The 24,569-nt window shown below is 38.3% G+C and overlaps 1 protein-coding gene across 4 annotated transcripts in view; it reads right to left on the bottom strand.

Annotated features, from left to right (window-relative positions):
• Nucleotides 1-10,847: 10,847 nt before the first annotated feature.
• The window catches only part of PCGF5 (polycomb group ring finger 5), a 105,255-nt gene continuing 91,533 nt past the window's right edge, over nucleotides 10,848-24,569 (bottom strand). For 2 of the 4 annotated variants that reach the window (XM_081104315.1, XM_081104316.1), the window contains exons 9-10: nucleotides 19,131-19,190; nucleotides 10,848-12,600 (exon numbers count right to left, since the gene is read on the bottom strand). In XM_081104315.1, the coding sequence (XP_080960441.1) occupies nucleotides 12,553-12,600; nucleotides 19,131-19,190 (108 nt within the window). In that variant the 3' untranslated portion in view covers nucleotides 10,848-12,552. Of the gene's footprint in view, nucleotides 12,601-15,348; nucleotides 15,858-19,130; nucleotides 19,191-24,569 lie in introns of those variants that run through there. The other 2 variants (XM_081104318.1, XM_081104317.1) reach the window with 1 other exon arrangement.

The following is a 24,569-nucleotide window of genomic DNA, read 5'->3' as shown; positions in this document are numbered from 1 at the left end:
TTCAGAGGTCATAACCCCGCATTACATCCACCCAGGCAAATGCAAAAATTAAGGGGCAGAGGTAAGGGCTGGAAGAGAGCCTCATCCTGATGGAGTCCGACCTGAAATTCCCATGGCAGTCCATCGTGAGCAGCACTGACTGCCAAGTAGCCAAGAAGCCCATGTGTGTAGGGGAGGCGCTCAGGTGAGGAAGCAGGGAATTGCTCACTTGGGCTCAGGCTGGGCAGGTGCGCGGGGAGGAGCCTTCAGCATAATTGGGAGGCGTCTGGGCTGTTGGCAGTTACCACCCAAGGGCAGTGAGGATGGAGGTCTGGCTGGGCCCAGCGCTCACTCTGGACTCTGCCAGGGCAGGGGCGGCTCGGGCCCAGGGACCCGAAGATTGGCCTAAAGCCCCATGAAACTCCTGCCTGCTCCGGCGCCGACGGGAAACGGCAATTTCGTTGCTTGGTAAGTGTTTTACTTTTATTTATTTTTCTGTTGTTTCCAAATGTACTTATTTGATGAACGTTTATCTCTGGTTGATGAATAATAGCCCACGTTTATGAGCACTTACATTTGTTGAAGTATTTTTTGTGTGTTATTTGACGAAGCCTCTAAAAGCCAGTGAGTGAGGTACTGTCAGTATTGCAGCTTTCCAGGAAGTGGAGCTCAAGGTGGGAAGTAACAGGCCCAAGGTCAAGTATTCAGCAAGTAGCAAAGCCAAGATTCAGGTGCAGGTACTGGCTATGGGGCCTTCACTACACCGACAGTGTTCACAGCGGTGGGGCCTGGGGGCCGTGTGGCCTTAGACACCCTTCCGAAGGGTTCTACAGATAAAACTCTCGTCACCAGACTAAGATGTGGTTACACCTCACTCTCATTCTCACACGGCAGTCTTCTGAGACTCTGATGGGTGATGAGATCATTGCTTTGTATGTGTACCTGGGTATTCTCGTGTTTTCAGATGTTCTCAGTGTTAACTTGTAATGATAAATATTGAAAGATAATAACCCATGTAAACAAAAGGTCCTTGTTCTCCATGCTTTTAAGGGCGGTGATGGGGTTCTGAGAGCAAAACGTTTTGAGAACTGGTACTGCCTCTAAGGCAGTGGTTCTCAACCTTCCTAATGCCTCGACCCTTTAATACAGTTCCTCATGTTGTGGTGACCCCCAATTTCATTGTTACAAATTGAACATAATTAAAGCCTAGTGATTAATCACAAAACAGTATGTAATTATATATGTGTTTTCTGATGGTCTTAGGCGACCCCTGTGAAAGGGTTGTTCGACCCCCCAAAGGGGTCGCAACCCACAGGTTGAGAACCGCTGCTCTAAGGTGACGGACATCACCCTGATGAGGTGCTGACTCGGGAGGGGTTGGGTGCCATCTAGCCCAGCTCCGTCGTTTTACAGATTAGGAAACTGAGGTTCAGATTTCACAAGGTTTACAAAGAGTTCACAAAAGGACAACACCAGAGTTAGCACTGGGCTACTTCCATACTTTCGAATTCTGTGAATTGATCATCTGAGGCATATTAAAAAAAACTTGAGTTTATTCGAATAAAAATAGGCTTAAATAGGGCAGCATTACATCTAGCAAGTCGAAGGGAACTCCAAGGAGCTGTACAAAATGAATGACTTCTATAGGCAGAAGGAGCAGAAACAAGCAAGTTATATTGGGCGAAAAGCCAGTTGGTTATCACTTTCCTTCCAGGGATGGCCCGGGTCTGTCAGACAGGTGGCCTACCCCGTGCTGACAGGTGATTCCTGACTGGCGGGGGTAGATTCCATTTCTGGGCGGGCTGAAGCTGTATCTGAGCTGCCTCGGTTTGGCGAAATGAGACATAGCCGGCGCAACTCCATTTGGGGCCAGCTGTGTGTCTTTAACAATTCCCACTGATTGGTTTGAGAGGAGGAGACTAGGTTGGTCCTTTCTCACAGGTGTTCCTAGGTCATCAGAGGATGCTGGCGCCTCCTCTGCATCCCGTAGCACGTTCTGATGTAGAAAAAAGGCTGACCCCCTAGTGCGGGGGTCCTCAAACTTTTTAAACAGGGGGCCAGTTCACTGTCCCTCAGACCGTTGGAGGGCCGGACTATAGTTTAAAAAAAAACTATGAACAAATTCCTATGCACACGGCACATATCTTATTTTGAAGTAAAAAAACAAAACGGGAGCAAATACAATATTTGTATTTGCATGTGGCCCGCGGGCCGTAGTTTGAGGACCCCTGAGCTAGTGGTTTGGGAGTCTGGCCTGAATGTTCACTGTGCTCATACAAATCTCTCCTTTTCAGTAACAGTTCCTTTCTCAGAACATTTCAAATGGAATAAACACACATCAGTCAGTGTGGAGCAGCAATCAGCAATCAGCTCCCTATTCATGTGAGTGGTGAGCCAGAGGCCCCGGGCCTCGCTATTACGTGCTGTTAACAGCCTTTCAAAGTTCTTTCTCCCGGGATGCTGTTTCTCCTTCCTTCCAAAGTGAGAGAGGCCAGCAAAGTTAAAAGCAGGCATGAAAGAGCCTCGGCCATAGGATGCTGGCCAAGGTGCTTATCCAGCCAGAGTTAATGAGAAGGAAATTCAGGCCCTCCTCTGACTGTGAACACCTCATTCTTGCTCACCCTCCCCTGCATCTTCGCAGTCTTCACCCTCAAGGTCCACCTGCTGCCTCCTCACTTGCCCTAAAAGGTAACAGAACTATTGCAGGCTGATGGCGCCCCCTGGAGGCCGGCATGGGGAACTGTGTGCTGTCTTGACAACCGCTTCGGCCTTCCTCCAACATTCCAGGGTCTGTTCTCTGCCTTGTTCCTCTCTCTCTCTCTCCTCTCTCTCTCTCTCCTCTCCTCTTCTCTCTCTCTCTCTCTCTCTCTCTCTCTCTCTCTCTCTCTCTCTCTCTCTCATTCCGTGTATAAATGAGATGGTAGTTGTTTTTCTCTGTCCGACTTAATTCACTTATCATAATGCTCTCAAGGTCCATCATGTTGTCATGAATTAGCCAGGTTTCCTTTTTATGGTTGACTAATATTCCAGTGTGCGTGTGTAACATTTTCTTTATTTGGTCATCCATTGATGGACACTTAGATTCTTCCATGTATTGGCTATTGTAAGTAATGTTGCAATAAACATGGGGGTGCATATTTTTTGAGTTAGTGTTTTCATTTTCTTTGAATAATTACCCAGAAGTGTAATTGCTAGATCCTATTGTAATTCTATCTTTGATTTTTTGAGGATCCTCCATATTTTTTTTCATGGTAGCTACATAAATTTACACTACCCCAAATAGTGCACAAGGGTGCCCTTTGCTCATATCCTTGCCAACACTTATTTCTGATCCTTTTGATAATAGCCATCCAATAGGTGTGAGGTAATATTGCCTTCTGGTTTTGATTTGCAGTTCCCTGATGATTGATACTGAACACTTTTTAATATACCTATTGGCCATCTGTATGTCTTATTTAGAAAACGTTTATTCAAAGTCTCTGCCTATTTTAAAAATGGATTGTTTTTCCATTGAGTTGTAGTTGTTTTTTTGGATATTAACACCTTATCAGACATGCGATTTATGAGTATTTTCTCCCATTCAGTAGATTGACTTTTTATTTTGTTGGTTTCCTTTGCTGTGCAGAAACTTTTAAATTTGATGTAGTTCCACTTGTTTGTTTTTGCTTTAGTTGCCTTTGTTATTGGTTTCAAATCCAAAAAAATTATCACTAAGACTGATGTCAATTAGCTTACTGCTTTTGTTTTCTCCTAGGAGTTTAATGCTTTCAGGTCTTATATTCAAGTCTTTAATCCATTTTGAGTTAATTTTTGTGCATGGTGTCAGATAGTGGTTTGGTATCATTCTGTTGCATGTGGCTGTCCAGTTTTCTCAAAACCATTTATTGAAGACTTCCTTCCCCATTGTATATTCTCGGCTTATAATTGTATATTCTTAAATATACAGTCCCTATTATATATTCATTGGATATTCTTTATAATCGATTGACCCTATATTCATGGGTTTATTTCTGGGCTCTCTATTCTGATCCATTGATCTATGTGTCCTTTTAAAATATCAAAACCATACTGTTTTGATTACTATTGCTTTGTAATAGTGTTTGAAATTAGGAAGAGTGATGCCTAATTTGTTTTTTTCCTTACGATTGCTTTGTCTATTTGCAATCTTTTTTCATTCTATACAAATTTTAGAATCGTTTGTAAAAAAAAAAAAATGCAATTGGAATTGTAAAAGGGGTTGTATTGAATCTGTAGATTGCTTTGGGTTAATGACTACCTTTTACTGAGCACTTTCACATACTCCTCAGGACACTGTCTCTTTATTATACTCAAATGATAAGAAAACCGAGTCTTAGGTTAATAACTTGCCCAAAGCAAATGAGAGAAACATTTGCACCCAGGTCTTTCTAATCACAAAGTCTGTGCTCTTACCCATGCATATTTGTCTTGCATATAAGCTTTTACCTTATCAAAACAACACATTGCTTGACATTTTATAAGCATCTCTCTCCACTCCCATCCCAATTTTTCCATAGTCTAATTTATCCACCTCCAGTTTCTTCCCCGTGGCTTAAATTTTGTTCTCTGGTAAAGTGCGAATGTCCCCTATAAATTTCCCAGTTTGCCAGGAGAGCTCAGACTTAAGCTGCAGTCATACCTGGAGCTGATTCTTACGGGGGAACCAATGGAGAGAAGACAGGAGTGCTGGCTGGCCCTGACGGGGCAGGGATATGACTTCCTGAGAAAGCCCCAAGGTGCCTTATGGGGCCATGTTAGCCACAGCAGTTAGAGAAAACTATAGATTTTATCCTTTCTGAATTCACTTTTTTATCCCTTGGTGTTTGTTAGTATTTTCTGATTCTTGACATAAATCCAAACATGACAGAACAGAATGGACCTGAAAGTTTCTCCTGTACATCTCCAGCCCTCCTCCTAGAGCCTTGTCATTTTATCTTTCCTTTTCTGAGAAGGGCTCTTCATTTAATTTGTCACAAATAACTTTTACTGCTGTTGAATTTGCCTGGTAGGGCTTAGCAGTTGAGTCTGTGGAATGTGTGGGGCTCTCCTGTTCAGAATGATTGCCAGGAAGATCCTTTTGCATGCAGGACCCACAAGAGTGCTGGGTGTATGGCAGGTGCACAACTGTTGCTTACTAAAAGCCGTGGTAGTTAAAGACATAGGCTCTGGAATGACAGACCTGGGTTCAAATCCCAGCTCTGATAGTCACTAGCTCTGTGACTTTAGAAAATTACTTAACCTCTCTGAGCCAGTTTCCTCATCTGCAAAATGAGGACCATAATGAAACCTCATACAGTTTCTGAGGATTGACTGAGATAATACATGTAAGGGACTTAGCACAGTGCCTGACAAAATAAACCCAAGAATTATAGCAGAAGTTTCCTCTGCTCTTGTATTTTCATTGGCCTTTTCTTTTTTTTTTTTTTTTTGTTGGATTCTAGTTTTTCCAGGAAGCACTTGGAATTCCAGATTGGCAGTCTATTTGTCCTCAATTTGTGGGTGAGGGAGGAGCTTAAATGTAAAATAACCTGACAGCTTCCTGCTTTAGACACTTTTCTGTTCTCCCACATAGCCTGTATGTATGTAGCTCTCATTGCTCTGAGCATACAGCATTGTCATTTACTTGTCCATGTGTCTGTCAACTTTGCTGGGCAATGAAATCCTTGAAGGACTTTGTATCAGCACAATATCTAGCACATAGTAGGGGCTTTAACAAAAAGAGGTTTATCAAAGGCGCACAGGAGTGGTAGTGCATGACTAATGAAGCATGAGCACAGAGCCACCATACAGACACACCTCTAACGTTGCAGGGCTTAAAGCAAGAATACAAATGGAGGCCACATGGCACGTTCCTGAGTACGTTAGAATATGCAGTCACACGGCCATCCTCTGTTCCCATCTGGGGGCTTGCAACCTAGCCCCAGAGGATGGGACTTTCCCTGGACAGCCTGCTGCCTGTGAGCTGGAGTCGTTTCATGGACCTGGTGGGGGGCGAGGGGCGGGCAGCAGAAGCCTGGCCTTTCGCACAGGTGCCCAGGTTACCTGGACCCTCTGGAACCTGCCTGAACCCGGCATGAAGACTGACTTGCCAAGATCCCCAGGGAGCCAGGATCTCCCCAAACTCTCCCACTTGAACAGAGGTGAGCGAGAGGTGCAGCTGTCTGTGTGCCGGACATTCGCTTGGGTGACCTGGGTCTGTGACTTTAGCCAAGGAGCAGGCCCTTCTGTCATCTCCCAGGCCAGAGACCAGGAATTCCCCCGCCATTATAGGGCATATTCCTTTCTCCTAATTCGTTTATTTAATTGGCTTAAAAGACTAAAGGAGAAGAAGAATGTGTCATGGAGTGAGCTCTGGCCAATGCCATGTTATGAAAGTGACGTCACATTTTTGAGCCCTTCACAGGCACCCCCCTCCCTGTTCTTCCCCGTTCACAATAGCCTTGAAGAGGGTAAAGCTCAGACACGGAGAGGCAAGTCTTGCTGAGAGGATGCACATCTCCACCTCGCTGTATGCCTGGGGGTCCAGCCACCTCATGGCATCACTAACAGAAGACAAAGCTCCAGGCACCAAAGTAACGAGGGGCAGGGCTGTGAACCCCGCAGCCCTCCTGGGTGGAAGGCCCTCCTGGAGCCCACGCGGGATTCCCAAGGCCAGTGTGCAGGAGGCGTTGTCACCTAACTGGCGGCGGAGAGCAGCCTTCTGGGGCCTTTCTATGATACCAGTTACATCCCAGAGGTTACTTAGATTTGATTACCTAACCAAGGAAGAAGCTGTACATGTGTGCACACTCCAAGTATTACTTGAGGGGCAGTCTGCCATCTTAAACAGCTCAAACTCTAGAATATGTTTATGATCTCAAATACTCAACAAATTTCAACAAAATTTGCTATAGTCGTACCTGATACTTTTAAATGGAGATTTTAATCTACAACTACTATTAAGGATGACAGACAACAAGTTATGCAATCAAAATTTTAATAACAAAGATACTATTTTTAACATGGTCAAGTATACTTGGCTAAGTCCAGATTTTAAAAAACAGAAGTATCTAGCCCAACAGTACGACCATACAGCTTTGTACAGAACATTCCATAGATCAACAGAAAATACATTTGAGCACAAAAATAAAAAATATTTAAAGAGAATCTCTAAGCAGCATTTTATTTCTGCAAAACAGACATATATCTTGTACTGATTAAATATCTACAAGTGCGTTTCCTTTACAAAAATACATATATTCTTAATAGACTAAGTCATTAACAATGACCTGGTAATCTTTCACTTCAATTTGAATGATTCATAAGCTAAATCTTACAACCACAAAAAGGTTTTTTATTTGTATTAAGATGTTACCACTTTTGACAAAAAAAAAGCTTAAAATATTTTATATTTCAAAGGAAAATCAGCAACACAACTGTACACTGTACTCTACGATGGTTTTGTTTAACGTGAGGGCTACTCTACAACACTGGTGCTCGCTGGTGCTGCCCGACGCGAGGGCGCAGCAGGACCCGGGCTCCCTCACGGGCGCGTGTCGTGGACCACAGCTTCATAAGGACACTTAGGCCCCCACCCCATTCTAAGGAACACAGCAAAAGAAAACTGACCCCAGACAATAGAGGCTGATCGCATTACTTTTTCAATGTGCCGAACCCCCGCTCCAGTGGACTGCCGTGCGTCTGTGGATAAATAATCTGTTTACTAACTCTACTGTTGCCCAGGAACATTTAATCTTCATTTGTACTAGATTAGTTTCTTATTCCACGAAGCTCTGGAAGAAAACTAGACCCAGCATTTAACAGACATCAGTTGCACTTGATTCTAGGTTTAAAGGTAAAGAACATTAAAAAGCATTGCTGAACAATGTCTCAGTGCTGGCTCCTAGGAAAGGGGCATAAGAGGTACACAGACACATTTTAATGAGCATTTAAAATTAAATTATTTTTAAGTTTAATTTCGTAACTTTCTGAAAAGGAAGTGCTCAAGCATTTTAAGTGTTTGAAAGCAAAGTAAAAGACTAAGAAGTAAACACACTATATGTGACTACATTACACTGGGAAGAGAATCACTTTTAAATTATTGGGAAAATGCCATTGTTGTAGGAAAAAAATGGTGAAAACCTTGTAATGCATATTTAAGTACATTTTAACGAACTTTCAGTCTCATGTTTTTCAATCAAAACACGGCTGAACTAGGTCTATCAAGTCAATCCAGCATTGGTTGGCTATTTTGTGTTTTCCAAGGGTTTCAGAGTCTCTAGTATATTTAATATTTTTCAACCTGTCATATGCCAGATCTGGCAGACATGCTATGTTCCTTACTGTGTGTGTGTGTGTGTCATTTATAATACCGTTTCACGTTTTTTTTGGTTCTAATCCAGGTATTTAAAGTTATGGCAAACACATTCATTTTTGCAATTCTCCTACAACCAACATCTTGAGTATCAAGCTTAGCCTGTGGGAAATTCCTTATGATAAACCACAGTATGTAACAAAGGCTTATGTACAGCCTATCATAGAGACTTCAGGATGCGAGCTTTACCTTTGAGGCGGCCCACGGCCTGAGCTCCCAAGGAAAATGGTGTAAGAAGAGTGCTTAATTTGATGTATGTATGATCTAGATCTGAGACCCATTTTGCTAATTTGGCTGTGTGGCTGAATTCTAATAACAATAGAGCAATCACTGAGAAACAGGACAGGGAGGTGAAATAGGCCTTTATGAAAATTTTGCTTTTGAATATGGAAAAAGCATTTAGGTATGTGAGTCCAATAGAAAGTACTATTTTCTATACAAGTAAGCATGTCAACACTTTACCCAAGTCAGTCTTTAATGAAATTTATCATATTACTAAGAACTCAGGAACCAAATAAATGTAATTTTTTTGTCTCTGTTTCCTCCATGGAAGAAAAAGCTTCTCAAATTAGAAGTTAAAAATCTCCATTTCAATTTTCCTTTCAAAGTATGTCTTTCTCCCACTTTTCATCCAGAGGAAGGCTATTCGTTGTGTTTATCTCTTTCTCACCTTTGAGGATTTCCTACGACCTGTCAAATGGTCCCGGAAAAACAAGCATATTTGAAAGAAAGTGTGCGCTGCTAATTATCAGGAAAAAAACCTGCATTTGATTAATCTCACCATGAAATTTCAATTTAAAGTCTTTCTTTGGTGATATTTTAGCAATTACTCAATGTTATTGCCTCATAAAATTAAATTGCAATCTAAAAATTTCCAAACTCCAAACTGTTACAACTGTCTCTCCCACATGGTGTTCATTAGCAGTAAAATGTCTTTGGTGATAGGTATTTTCTTATGAAAATCTTTTAAAAAGTGATCACTCTAACTTACTATTTAGATATGAAATAATAAGAGACAAATACAGATAACTCAAACTGTATGCAGTAAATCTAAAACGCACGGTAGCAATGAGGCACTTTCTCTTAAATATTTCAGTAAAGCTAAACAATTCATAGTATTATATAACATACCTTTTTTCCTCTTAAAGAATCATTTAAATTTAGATTACATTTGAGTATATAACATAGTTGAGCAAACTCATTACATTTATAAAATGTGGCAAATTAGTATGGGACAGGTTTTCAATGAATAAAGAAATAACACATCTTTCTAAAAGTAGTGAAAAGACAACACCCGAGGTAGCTGTACCCCAGACTGAATGAGCTAATGAGCCTTTTAGTTTCTTTTTTTTGGGTATTTCCTGAAAGTATTTTGTCAATCTAGAGAAAAGGCCATATTCTGATTTTTCTATTAATGGATGTGATTACCTCAGAGTGATATGTGTAAACTATGGACCTTCAAATCCCAGGTTCCTTGACCTTTTTACTAATGTGATATCTAAAGCAGAGAAAACAGATGACAAAACCTTTTATGGAAGTAAAGTTCTTTCAGGTTGTTGCTTAAGAAACAATAGACCAAAGAAAATGTTAGTTTTATTTATTTTCCCAGTTTTGCAGACTCAGATGATTATTCCTATAGGTTATTTATATAAAGAGTTTGTTTTACTACTACCCTAAGTTTATAAAACTAACCACAAAGGTTATCTGCATATTGTTTCTATTTCTGGTTTCTTGCAAATTTCACAGCCTAACTTAGGGAATAATTAATTGGGATTTAGTGTATTACTAGATATGAAAGTAGTCCCATACTTAGAAAATCATAGTTGAATATATCAAAAGAGTTTGGCTGGAGAAGTCTGTGGTTCTGTAGTAATACAGCATTACTCAAGACCATCACAAAATGTGTACCTTGCCCCAACGACAACTGATGTCCTTCTTTATATAAATTTTCCACACGTTTTGGCACATATTCCATTGCATTTCAGTAAAAATACACAAAAACTATTCTAAATTTCATAATTGCTTCCTATATATTTCCTTGGAAAATAGTGAAATTACATATGATGAAGCAACAGGACAAATGTAAAGAGATTGTATCCATAAAACTCACTTAAGGTTGTAGGTTTTGGCTGGTGCCCCCAAAACAACCAGGTCTCATTTGTGGTTTTTAAAATGCACTCTCAATGCATTTTGCATTAAGTCAATTAAAATAAATTCCCAAATGTAAAACATTATTTTAATTACTGACCTAGATTTAACAAATTTATAATAAATTTTAAAACTTTTTAGGATGCCAGGAAGTTAGATTTTAGGGCATAATTTCTGTTGCTAAAGAATTAATTCAGTTTTTTGGTTGAGTATAATGGTAATGGTCTATTCCAACCATTTTTATAGATTTTTAACAAAAAATCTGACTTTTAAATTCTGCTTGTGAGCCCTTCCAAGCACAAACACAATCTAACAAATGAAATTACTGCCATAACCTTTTTCACAAGTCAGAACAAAAACAACAGAAAGCTTTAATATAGGCTATTTGACTTGAAACAAAGATACATGAAAAAAGAATTACGCTATTTCAGCCTTTTATATTGTGAAACGCATCAAGACTTAGTTGTATTTTGTATGTGTTTCTTAGAGTTCTACAAAGTTTTATTTCTAAGAAGCATTTTGTTATTCAGAAGGCATTAATTTGTGATACAATTTACTGGAAAATGTAGCACATCTACCATGTATACAGTATAAAAACTGTGTGTGTAACACACAGATTGTGCTCATGTCAGGTTTCTAAAATAAATATTTTTCCTAACTTTCAAGGTTTTTTCCTAAGTTTCAGAGGTTAACTTGCTCTGAAGCAATTAATAAAACAATTTCCAACGAATTTTTTGGAAAACAAATATACATTTTAAAACATTTAAATGAAGTTCTTCATATAATTTAAGGTAACAAGACTTTCTTTGAGTTGCAGACTAATCTCAAAATGAATGGAAGACTTAACAAAACTGCAAAATCAAGGCCATTCCCATAGCTCTGACCATAATAAACTTATGTATGAACAGTAATCCCACCCCCCTGATTGCTACAGGATCTAAAGTGAAATATCCTCAGACCACTAATTGTGGTTAGCATATTTATCTACTACACTGCATTTATTCTATTTTATGCAAATGGTTTGGAAATGTGATAGGTAACAGTTTTAATCTACAACTGTTTTGAGACTTTTGAAATCCATAAAATAGCTAATGTTATCTGCTCTAAAGATCCTAATATTTAAAATCATCATAACCCTCTGCATGCCACAGCAACACACACCTAAGGCCAACTTAAGAGAAACAATGTACTCATTAAATGAGAGCAACAATACAGTGATGCATCCATAAAATGGGCTACACAAAGACGGTTCACAGCAGTACCCGCTTGTCGTAAGGCATTATGAGAGAAGAGGAACCTTACTTACACAGTCATTTTGTTAGAAGTAAATGTGATCAGCTGCCAACATTTTGAATGGTTGTGAATCCAGCTTCAGTTCTCCCAGAATCGCACACATTTTCAACCTGGAGGGCTAACAGGCCCTCCTTATGCAGTTGGTAGACTACACTGACAGATGACTTAAAATGTCTACAATTACAATGTGCTCTAATGTTAAAGAATAATTGGAATTCTTCCCAAAAGATGAACTATGTTGCACAGAGAAAGCTTACTGAGAATAGGAAAGTGGTTCAAAAACCATTTTTCTAAACATATTTGCCACATAAAATCATTTCCAGATATAATAATTACCAGTTTCTTGTACAACACTCTATCTGAACAAGAATTAATAAAAGAGAAAGTATGTGAAAACTGTAACACCACAAAGACTGAGCCATATTACTAGTGTAATTGAATATTAGAACAGTCTTGGGACAACAAGCAAAATATTCCAAAAGCTGCAACAGGGATGACACCCAGCTGACCTCAGTGTGACCTGTACACTGTGAGACAGCACAAATAACTTACACAGGTGGTTCAGTAGCAGAATGGCACTTGGTTTGCTCTTAATAGAAACAACATAAATGCAACTGACAATTTAGAGACAGACAATGGCCTTATTTGCATGCTGAAAATCTGGTTGTGTCCCTTTAGTCCACACACCTCTTGCTGTGCAATCTGTCCATGAGTAAACAAATAGTGCAGGATTCATCTCAGTGGGGTCCAGGCCCCTTGGTCTAACCGAAGTCAATTCTTGGTCGATACTGCAATACCATGGGATATGACTACAAATAAAAACATGATGAGGAAGACTTTTATATAAAAAAATATAGATCATATACAAAAAATTTTAAGAATAAGGAGTTATAATGTCCAATATTTGCTGATACTAGTGATTATAATAAGGTGACATTAAAACTATATTTTTTAAAATTCTTTATTGATTAAAATATTACGTATGTCTCCATTTCCCCCCATTGACTTCTTCTTGGCCACTCCCACCCCCCAGCACATGCCCTCACCCTGCTAGTGTCTGTGTCCATTGGTAATGCTCATATGCATGCATACAAGTCCTTGGCCACCCCCCACCTTCCCTCTGAGGTTTGACAGTCGGTTCATTGCTTCTCTGTCTCTAGATCTATTTTTGTTCATCAGTTTATGTTCTATATATTTTTAACTTATTGAGGTAACAGTGGTTAATATTATATAAATTTCAGGTGTACAATGGTATAATTTGCTATCTGTATACTCTATTGCTTGCTCACCACCCAAAATCTAGTTTCCTTCCGTTACCATATATTTGACTCTCTTTTTCCAATTTGCCCACCCCTACTTCATGTCCCCTTTGGTAACCACCATTCTGTTGTTTGTATCTATAAAAACTCTATATTTTTAAATTGCCATCATTTTTCTAGAATCAGTAAAGTTTTCCATAATATATGACAAAGGTCAAGTTTAAAGTCCTATAGTCCTTGCACTGGTTGCATGTGCCTAGTACTGATGTGACACTTAGGGGGAGGCAGGGCCTGTGGGCACTGAAAGCTGTGATGCCTCCTTAAAGGTGTGCACCTGTGGGGCTGAACAAGCCAAGTCTGCAGTCTGGGTTCCAACAGAGCTGGACTCGGTGAGAACCTACTGAGTCACAAATGAACAGACACCTCCTGCCATGAATCTATGAAAGTGGGAGAGTTTTCATAAATTACATATTTTTAGTCAGTTAGACACTCTTTTCAGCTTTTTTAAAAAAACAAAAGTAGCTGATTTGTTACATGAAACATTTAGGTTACTGCCTCCTTTCAATAATCAGTTGGTCCTATTAAATACTGCGATTTGATTCTTATGTAATTGAATGGTTCAGGTCATCCTTCATGTTACTCTATGTAGAAAAAGTGCCACACACCAGCACATGGTACTAGAGAGGAAACAGCTTCTGGCAGACAAATGGTATGGGGCACGGTGCTACTTTTGCATCTGCGTTTACCCTCTGTTTTATCACATGTATAGAACCCAAGTCAGAAAGGGTCTGGAGAACCAATGGCTTTCCTTTTCTTAAAGCTGCAGATTCTCCCTTTTAAAATGAAATTTTGAGGAGCTACTTTTATGAAACCCAGAAAGGGCTGAAATGGCCCTTGAATGTTTCCCCTTCATCTTAGTGTGGGTGAATGCAAAAAATCCAGTAGAGAACTGTCTTCTTCGTGTGAATCAAAGGGATAGACTGACAGTCTAATCCTGACAGTGACCTGACAAAAGTCTCGATATTCCTCATAGCTGTGCTACGTACTGAGAAAACCCTGTGTTGGATTCCCTTCTACCATTCAGCCAGGATGGGATTGAGAGTGGGAACGGGAATTCCTAGGTCTCGCTCCTCCCAGCTGAATAAGGTGGCACCACTACCAGTTTTCTAGGGGCTGGAGTAAAAGTCAGTCTCAGGGTTTCCACGGTCAAAATCATTTTTGGTCTGAATTTTGTTGTTTTTATTTTAAAATTTATTTTGTTCCCTCTGAATCAGTGTGTCTGGGAGTGGAGACAGAAATCTGTGTTTTATAAAACTCCCTGTGTTGTTGAAGCTCAGCCAGATTTGGAGACTGCTACCTAGACATCCAACTCTGACTTTACTGCTTCCCATTCTACCAGCCCCCACACCTCCCACCTCTGCTTCCACTCCTGATGCTGACTCTGCACACACTCTGCAGATAATTAAGTCATTTGTTCTAGATCCATTCATAATGCACAGGAGAATCCAACACCGATTTTAGTAGCACGAAGGTAGAGAGGGAAGTAAAATGGCTTGGTTTTAAGTGGTTGGGACTTTCTCAGTTTTTGGCCAAAAATGGTTTTGCCTCTAAGTAACCATTTGTGTTTGTTTATCTATGAAAACATATGGAGCTTAATAAATTTAATGAAATGTGTTACAATACTGGAAATTAAGATGAACTTTAAGTTTTATTTGCGTTTCAGTTGCTTTCTTACTCTAATGAATTATGGCACATCACTCACTCCTCCCGATGTTGTTAAGTGATTTTACTGAATCAACCCATATTTTGCAGGGTTGCTAGTCCCCAGTCTCATCAGGTACTAAAATAAAGAACAGATACTTCCAAAGTATATATTTTAAATGTGATAATGTTAGAAAATCCTAAAATTAACCTCGATGTACACTTTTTCTTAAAAAAAAGTTTTTCTTTATAAAAATAACTTGGCTTTACTGTAGATTTGGAAAATATAGAAAAGCACCATGAACAAAAGAAATTTGATTTAAATGCTACCATCCAAAGATAACACCATAATCATATCAGTGTATATTCTTCTAATCTCTTTGTCTACGTACGTCTTTGTTTTTGAAAACTGAAATCATAGTACACATATTCGGTAAATAATTTTGTCCATTAAAAAATTCCATACACTTGTTTCTACTCTACTTACTTAACATGATCATTTTTAAAGGCTGTGTATAATGCCTTTACAGAAATGAACCGGTAAGTTATCAACAAATATCGTTTTGCTGTATGTTTTACTTTTTTCCTTTTTTTTTTCTATTACAAATTAATGCTGACCCAGTGACCTATGGTCTAGTCCAGTGATGGCGAACCTTTTGAGCTCGGCGTGTCAGCATTTTGAAAAACCCTAACTTAACTCTGGTGCCGTGTCACATATAGAAATTTTTTGATATTTGCAACCACAGTAAAACAAAGACTTATATTTTTGATATTTATTTTATATATTTAAATGCCATTTAACAAAGAAAAATCAACCAAAAGAATGAGTTCGCGTGTCACCTTGACAGGCGTGTCATAGGTTCGCTATCACTGGTCTAGTCCCTGCTCTCTACCTCACCTCCTCCCTGCCACCCCCAGGTTGGTCCTGGAAGTAGAACTGCTGGTTAAAACAGCACACACATTTTTAGAGCTTTTTGCTAAATGTTGTCACACAAGAGAGTGGACTCCAAGAAAGTTGTTCTATTTTGACATTTCCAAAAGAAATATGGGAGCTCATTCTTCCACAGCCTCATCAGTAATGAGCACTACCCCTTCTTCCTTTTAATCTGGCAATTAAATAAACATAAAAATATTTCCTCAATTGTGGTATATTTGTCATGAATTTTACAATATTAATAGTCAACTCGGTTTGTATTTTTTTCCTTTCACATGTACAAGGAGAAAGGCCATCCCCACTCTGAGATTCATTATTCAACTATATTTTCTCCTTTAAATATTTACTATTTTAAGCCATGAGAAACTCAGATGTGAAGTATGGATTGAATCCTGCACAAACCCTACTAAATCACACCCCACCCCCAGTATCTATGTTCTGAGTTCACCGATTAGCCCTAAACAGCCAGATACGCCTCTCCTTCAGATCTCTGCTGTGTTCCCTCGGCCTGGAGTGCCCTACCCCAGATACATACATAGCTATTTCTCTCACTTCTTTTTGATCAAATATCATCACCAAGAAAGCTTTCCTTGGCAAGCTTATCTAATTCTATTTATTTAACTTGTATTCTAACATTATAAATTTTATTTACTTTTCATCTGTTACCATCATTGGAGTGTAAGCTCCATGAAATAATTTTGTTTTCATTTTTACTTCTGTATCCCCAGGACCTAAAAGAATGCCCAGTTAAGGGCTTAACAATATTTGTTAAATGAATCTTTTTTCCTCCATAATTTAAAATACTCTCTTTATAGGTTCATACATACTACAGTCTGTTTCTAAACTATTCTTTTTATTCATATGTCTGTGTGTAAGTTAGTCCTCTGTTTTGGTTATTCCAGCTTTAAAATACATGTCAGTATGTGGCATTGCACATGTCCCCAGGTTGCTCATTTAAAAATGTGACTGATCAGAAACACTGGTTTATATTTCCTGATGAACTTCAGAATGACTTATTTTGTCAAGTTAAACAAAAAATTGGTAAAAGTGTGCTTAAAACCTCTCTAAATATAATAATTTAATTATGGGGAGAATTGACATCTCTAATATTTAGTATATTACTCAAATTTTTTGTGAGTGTAGTGGTATTTTGATTCTATATAAGGTCTTTGATTTTAGATATTATATGCTGAAGTATTTAGTAGCCTATAGTCATGATACTTACAATTTACTTTCAAATGGTTTCACAAAGAAATAATAGGTATATGTATAAATATTGATAAGGAGAGAGAGAGAGGGCAGAAAATGTAGCAAAATGTTACTTGGTAAATCTATGTGTAAGTAAAGAATATTCCTTTGTATTATTATTTCAACTTTTGTTTTAAAACTTTTCAAAATCAGAAGCTGGTAGGAAAAAGTAGAACTTAACACTGAATTTTGTCAAATGCCTTCTCAGCATCTACTGATGATTTTTATTTCTTGCATTACTGATAAAAGTACTATTTAGTCTTGCTTTCATTTTTTTAGTATAATATAGTATGTTATTTATCATTTTTATATTTATATTCAAAATAGGACTTGAGTCCTCGCTGGGTAGCCAGCTCAGTTGGTTAGAGTGTCGTCCCCATACACCGAGGTGTATGGTCAGGGCACATATAAGAATCAACAATGAATACATAATAAGTGGAACAACAAATAGATGTCTCTCTCTCTCCTTCCCCCTTCCTCTCTCTCTCTAAAAAAAAAAAATCAATATAAAAATAAGATTTGCTAGTTTTCTAATTGGGAGTCAGTTTTTGCTATCATGATTGTGTTACTTTTGTAAAATGAATTCGGAAGAATTTGATCTTTTTCAATGATTTAAAACAATTTTTAGAATGGGAATGATCTATTCCTTGAAAATTTAAGTTTATGACCATAAAACTAATTAGGTATCCTTTGAGGAAGTAATTCTTTAATAATATTTTTATGCCTTTCATGATTTAGTGATTTAAATTTTCTTTCTTCCTAGGTAAATTTTGGTCCACCTATATTTTCTACAAAATTGTCTATTTCAGGAACTTTATACACACACCCACACACACAAAATGTGTGTGGATTATTGAAAATTTGGTCTTACTCCTGCTGTTCTCTAATACTTGATATCAGTGGTTAGGAACATCTTTATTTCTAAGGAAACAGACATCAGTGCCAACAAAGTGTTCCCCTGATATTTCCAGTACCCACCTGGCACCATACATACTTATTACAATACTAGAGGCCCGGTGCATGATATTCATGTATGGATAGGGTCCCTAGGCCTGGCCGGCCATCAGGGCTAAACTATGGGGCAACTTGCGGGGTGATCGGAGTCCCCCACTTGTACCTGCCTTGGCTGGCCTGGGGCCTGCGGGCAGCATCTGGGCCCTGGTGGTCAGTGCGCGTCATAGCGACCGGTTGTTCTGCAATTTGGTAGATTTGCATATTAGGCTCTTATTATATAGGAGTATTGCCTATGTTCCCCATGACTATTTTGTGACTGCCATTTTGTACTTCTTAATGCCTTCACCTTTTTTGCTCAGTCCCCCAACCCCTCTCCCCCCTGGTAGCCATCAGTTTGTTCTCTGTATCTAAGTCTATTTCTGTTTGTTTACATGGTTCTTTAGATTCCACATATAAGTGAAATTGTATGATATTTGTCTTTCTCTGACTGACTTATTTCACTTAGCATAATACCCTCTAGGTCCATCCATGTTATTGCAAATATTAAGATTTTGTTCTATTTTTACGGCTAAGTAATATTCCAAATAATGGGGATTTTAAAGAAATGCTATAATTCATAGATCATCTCTGTACAGTAATTCTTACTATACCACCCTTAATCCCTTCTGTTTTCCAAATTTATAAAATGTATTTTTATTGATAAACTTTCCTCAGATCCATGTACAAGTTTTCTCAGTGATTAAATTAGTTCACTATCATTTCTATATTAAAAGAGGTAACCCAAGTAAAGCACTTAGGGAGGGCCGAGTGAGCCAGCTCACAATTACATTTAGCTGCTGCCATTATTTAGCTTCACCTCATCTGGCATTTTACCTTTCACTGTGGGTGAATGAGTAATTTTAAAAAGTAACACACAAAGAAGTATTAAGTGTGGAGCAGAGATCCACTATAGAGCAGAGATTTCTCAAGGGCTAAAATTGGTAATTATTAAAAATCCCTAACTCATAAAAAATGGTCTTAACATCAATAATTTCATTTTTAGTTTAGTAAAATTAAATAGGTATTTCAAGAGAACTAAAATAATGGAAAACTTTGGGGACATAATTTGAAAGGAAGTTTTGTAGTTTAAATAAGTATTAGTTTCACCAAGTTACATGTCTTAGGAACTCGAGTTTGGGATGAAAGCAGTCCCCATGGTGGCAATATCGTCAGGGTCATATGTATAGTCGTGAGTGCCTCTTACCTGATACAAAGGGCCATCCTGAGGGCAGACTTGCGAAGCTGAGCAGTTCAGACACCGAAACTGCGGAGGAGATGAACTCATCAGATAAGAGGCATCCACAACTGGATACATATTTAAAACTGATTATTCAAAAAATATAACTTAACGTCAAACATGAGTCAACATGATTCATTTTAAGTAAACACTTTACAAACTAGGGTAGCTGGGTTTTTTAAAATTGATCTTAATAATAGTGACTAGTAAAATTTAGCTTGAAGTAATTTTAGTATCTAAATAAGAGTTTGGCTAATATTCTGCAAATATTTTACCAAAATGTTTTACCCATCCTTTCCATCTCCTCTTCGAATACTAATGCCTGGTGAAACCCTCCATCCGTCCCGTCTTACGATTAATCTCCTAGGTCCCCTCCTCAACTACCTCTTGAAAGCATCACTTTTAAGGATATCAGAGCTCTGACAGGGACATGAAATTTGCCTCAACCTGTAAGGGATCCATTTTCTGTTTCAAATTTGGTTCCTTATATTGTTAGCAGGTTAGATTCTTAGTCTCCATATATATTTTAATAACATCGGATGGTGAACTCCTTGTGTCTCTATCTTATTTATATTTGCAATATTAATAGCTAAGGCCCACAGCAGACACTCAAAAAATGTTTTATGAGTAAACAAATGAACATATTTTAAAACTATTGAGTAAATTCTTTTGTAAACTCACTTTAGCAGTTTAATCATTCATATTTTAAAAGAATCATCTAATGATTTTTCAACATTATGCATATGTGAATTCAACACTGCATGCCTATTCAAAATGAAAAAAATAAATAAAAATGAAAGGTATAAATTAACCAGGAGAAATCTAACATCCCAGAGCGGCTTTTAAAAATATATACTTTGAAAGAACAATTAAGTAAGCTATAATTAAAACAAATATATTGACAGCCTTTAAAATAAAATTTTAGAAGTTTTCCATTTCCCCAAAGACTTTAGCAAGTTCCCCCCTAAAAGTTAGTCTTTGCATTTCTGTTAGGGCTCATCAACATGACCTAAGACAGCGATGGTGAACCTATGACACGCGTGTCAGAGGTGACACGCGAACTCATTTTTTTGGTTGATTTTTCTTTGTTAAATGACATTTAAATATATAAAATAAATATCAAAAATATAAGTCTTTGTTTTACTATGGTTGCAAATATCAAAAAATTTCTATATGTGACACGGCACCAGAGTTAAGTTAGGGTTTTTCAAAATGCTGACACACTGAGTTCAAAAGGTTCGCCATCACTGTATATGCCCAGCACTGCTGTCCTTGGCAACCTTTGCCTTTCTCAAGAGTCTTCAAGCTCACCCTGGCCGGATTGGCTCAGTGGATAGAGCATTGGCCTGAGGACTGAAGGGTCCCAGGTTAGAATCCAGTCAAGGGCACATACCTCAGTTGCAGGTTGATCCGACCCCTGGCCCTGGTCAGGGCTCATGTGGGAGGCAACCAATCAATGTGTTTCTCTCACACAGATGTTTCTGTCTCTCCCCTCCCGTCCACTCTCTCTAAAAAGTCAATGGAAAAATATCCTCGGGTGAGGATTAACAAAAAGAAAAAGAGTTTTTAAGCTCTATCTATCAGATTTGGACTAACTACACAAGTAGCACTTAATGAGAGTAAAGGAAGTGGTAAGAGGCAGTTTCCCTATTTCCCTCCATTAATCTCTCTGGTATTAGTCCAGATAAATGTTTGCTTTTTCTAAAACTGCTTGAGAATTCAAATGAAGCAAACCAAGGTAAATATGTGTAGTAACTTTAGGTATGGACTAGCAGAGGCTGCTGGAAGATAAAACTGACCAGGACCATCTGAGAAAGACGGGCTGTCCTGAGAGTGGGCACTCAACCCTCCCAAGAGGTGATCAGGAAGAACATGAGTTCATGATGAAAGTGAAGGCTTGAACAGAAAGAGATACTAACAGTGAGCTCTCAGATAAGACCAAGTGTAGGAGGAGAGAATTATAATAATAAAAGCTAACATAAGCTATTAATAAAATAACTAACGTAGTATGCTAGGCACACTGCTAAGTACTTTATACTATCGCATTCTCACTAAAATTTTTGAGATAGGTAGCATTACCCAAATTTTAAGGCTTAAAAAACGGAGGCAAAACTAGAAACCAGGACATAACTGGGAAGAAACAGCTTCAACATATATATATATATATATATAACAAAAGGTTAGTATCCAGAATACAAAAAGAGGTCCTAGAGGTCAATAAGATTCTTAGCCTTGTTGTAGGTATGTGTGTGTAATTAAACAAATCCCAGGTGGATTAAAAAGTTTAATATAAAAATGTACTAAAAAAAAAGTATAAAAAAATAAAACAATAAAAATGTACCAGAAGCAAGTGAAGGAACCACAAGGTAGACAATAGTTTAGAACAGTGATGGCGAACCTTTTGAGCTCAGCGTGTCAGCATTTTGAAAAACCCTAACTTAACTCTGGTGCCATGTCACATATAGAAATTTTTTGATATTTGCAGCCATAGTAAAACGAAGATTTATATTTTTGATATTTATTTTATATATTTAAATGCCATTTAACAAAGAAAAATCAACCAAAAAAAGGGGGTTCGCTTGTCACCTCTGTCACACGTGCCATAGGTTCGCTATCACTGGTTTAGAAAATAAGCTGATTCCCAGCCCAAGGCAGAGTGAGTTAGCAATGCCAGTTACCTGCGAGCTTTCAGACATCCTGGCATCTTGCTGGCAATGGAAGGTAGAGATGGAAAAGGCTAGTAGGGATTTAATCAAGAAATGATTGTTTAACCCTAGCCAGTTTGGCTCAGTGGATAGAGCATCAGCCTGCAGACTGAAGGGTCCCAGGTTTGATTCCAGTCAAGGGCACATGTCCAAGTTGCGGGTTCAGTCACCAGTAGGGGGCGTGCAGGAGGCATCCTATCAATGATTCTCATCATTGATGTTTCTATCACTCTCTCCCTCTCCCTTCCTCTCTGAAATCAATAAAAATATATTTTTTTAAAAAAGAAGAAATGATTGTTTTATTGATAATTTGTCCACTCATTTCAAAGGTCAGAATTCATCAATTACTATTTTAACTCACAATTAATTGGAACAGGTAAAATATTTAAAATTTAACAAAAAACAATTGGGAAATTGAGATTCAAATAAATAGAATGATCTTTAGGGTATATTTTACATAACTATTAACCTTATACAAGAAAAATTTTTATTCAGTTTCCTCTTTAAACAAATATTTGTTGAGTGTCTGTATTAGGCACTGCTCCCGGTGCTGAGACCCAGTAGTGAACAGAGACAAGCCCTGCCCTCGGATATATTTTAAGAAACCATAAACAAGAGAGACAGGATTTCAGATAGTGATGGAATACTATGGAGAATAGTAAGGCATAGAAAAGGATTTGGAGCGTCAGAGTCAGAGGCCTCACTGAGAAGGTAGAGAAGCAAAATTCTTTGAGCGAAGGGGTAAAGGGAACAAGTTAGGTGAACACTGGGGAGCCGGAGCAAGCCTGGTACATTGGAGGAAACGGGCCAGTGAAGCTGAGTGTGGGGGAGCCAGAGGGAGAGGTAGATAAGGTAAGAAGGGAGAGAAGGTAAGATCAGAGACATGTCCAGGAAAATCATGTGGGGTCTGTATCTATAGGTTCCTGGAAGGATTTTGGCTTTTGTCTACATGCTACTGGATGTTACTGGAGAGCTCAAAACAGAGAAGTGACATGTTCTAACTTGTTTTAAGAGGATTGTTCCATCTTGTTCCAATGGACAAAGATGGGGGTGGGGTGGGGGTGGGGTAGGAGACTTAGGTAGAAGTTCTGGAGGATGGGGCCAGAGGCCTGGACCAGAGTTGTACAGTGGAGGTGGTAAGACATAATGGGATTGTGACTTTCTTGTATACTGCATAGGTCACAAAGTTTGCTAAGGATGAACAGAAGAGAAAGAAACTAACCAGGACTGACTTTAGGGATTTTGGTCAGAGAGACCAAAAGGGAACTACTGAGATTGTGAAGACTAAGGGAGAAACAGGCTGAAGGAGGGGGTCGAACAAAAGCAGGCTTATCACACTGAAAAATGCAACAGGCTAGTAATTACTTTACTGTTGCACTAATTATAAAATGTGGTAAGTTCTCTATTTATTGGTTTTGTTTTTATGTGAATGAAAAATCATGATACTGAACCACTATTTGAACCACCTTTTATTAAAGTATGCCTTAAATAACTAAGAACTTCGAACTATTCAGAAATGTGTAGTCAAAAACCTAATTGTAGCAAAGACCGATTGAACTTAGAGCCTATTAATAACAATTGTTATGAATCAGCTTTCATGCTTTGACCATGAAATAACTGGCAGTGTGGGTGACCTTTGGGAGGGGATCTCATGAAGGACAGTGAGTGCTAGCAGAGATCTTGTGGTGGATGACTATTTACATCTCTTCAACCTTAAGGCAAACCTATTCATCATGATGGTTTCAAGCACCTATTGAAATGTCCAAAGAATTATCAAAGGAAGCTAAAGTTATATTAATACAATATTAATATTATATGCAATATCACCATATGTAGGCCCAAAGAGCTGGGGAAGAGAGAATGAACTGTCTCTATAATCTGGGCTTGGAACAGGAAGTATTAAGTGAGAGTGATATATGCACAACCATTTAAAAACTAGGAAATGTCATATAAGGGCAAGTAGTAATTTACCAAATATAATCAGATTTTTATTTTCTTTAAAAATCCCAGAAAGGTTTCATGAGTTATTCAAGGCAACAACTAGTTGGTGACTAGTACTAGAATGTAATTTTCCTTCCTGGTCATGAGAATTCAGCCTCACAAGGAAGACTTTACCCAAGTGAGACTCAAATAGAAAAAAAAAATTGTGACTAAGAAGCTAGGTGCTTCATTTTTTGTATCATGTCAAGACATATTTCTTCTTAAAAATAGCCAAATATCCTACCCATTGAATGACACATAAAGAATATATTTTGAGGTTTGTTTCACAGAAGTTCCTAGGTTATGTTTTTGAACTATAATGGCAACCCTCATTATATTAGATTCTATATTGTCTACCTTTGTGTGAGGTTACATTTATTAATTATGTGATTGTTTTTATAGTTAATTTATATTTTCATGAGAAATATAATAGCCTGGCAGGTGTGGCTCAGTGGTTGAATGTCGACCCATGAACCAGGAGGTCACAGTTGGATCCCTGGTCAGGGCTCAATCCCAGGTCTCGGGCTTGATCCCCAGTAGGGGGTGTGCAGGAGGCAGCTGATCATTGATTCTCATCATTGATGTTTCTATCTCTCTCCCCCTTCCTCTCTGAAATAAATAAAAACATATTAAAAATATAATAAAACCTAGCTTACAGAAAGGTTAAAATTACACAGAGTTTAAAAACATGACATTTTGTACCCTAAACACCATAAAATCT

The sequence above is a fragment of the Myotis nattereri genome, assembly GCF_964212035.1.
Source record: "Myotis nattereri genome assembly, chromosome: 13".
NCBI classification, from domain to species: domain Eukaryota; kingdom Metazoa; phylum Chordata; class Mammalia; order Chiroptera; family Vespertilionidae; genus Myotis; species Myotis nattereri.
Note: the sequence above shows the minus strand (reverse complement) of the source record. Positions and strands in the feature narration are given on the sequence as shown.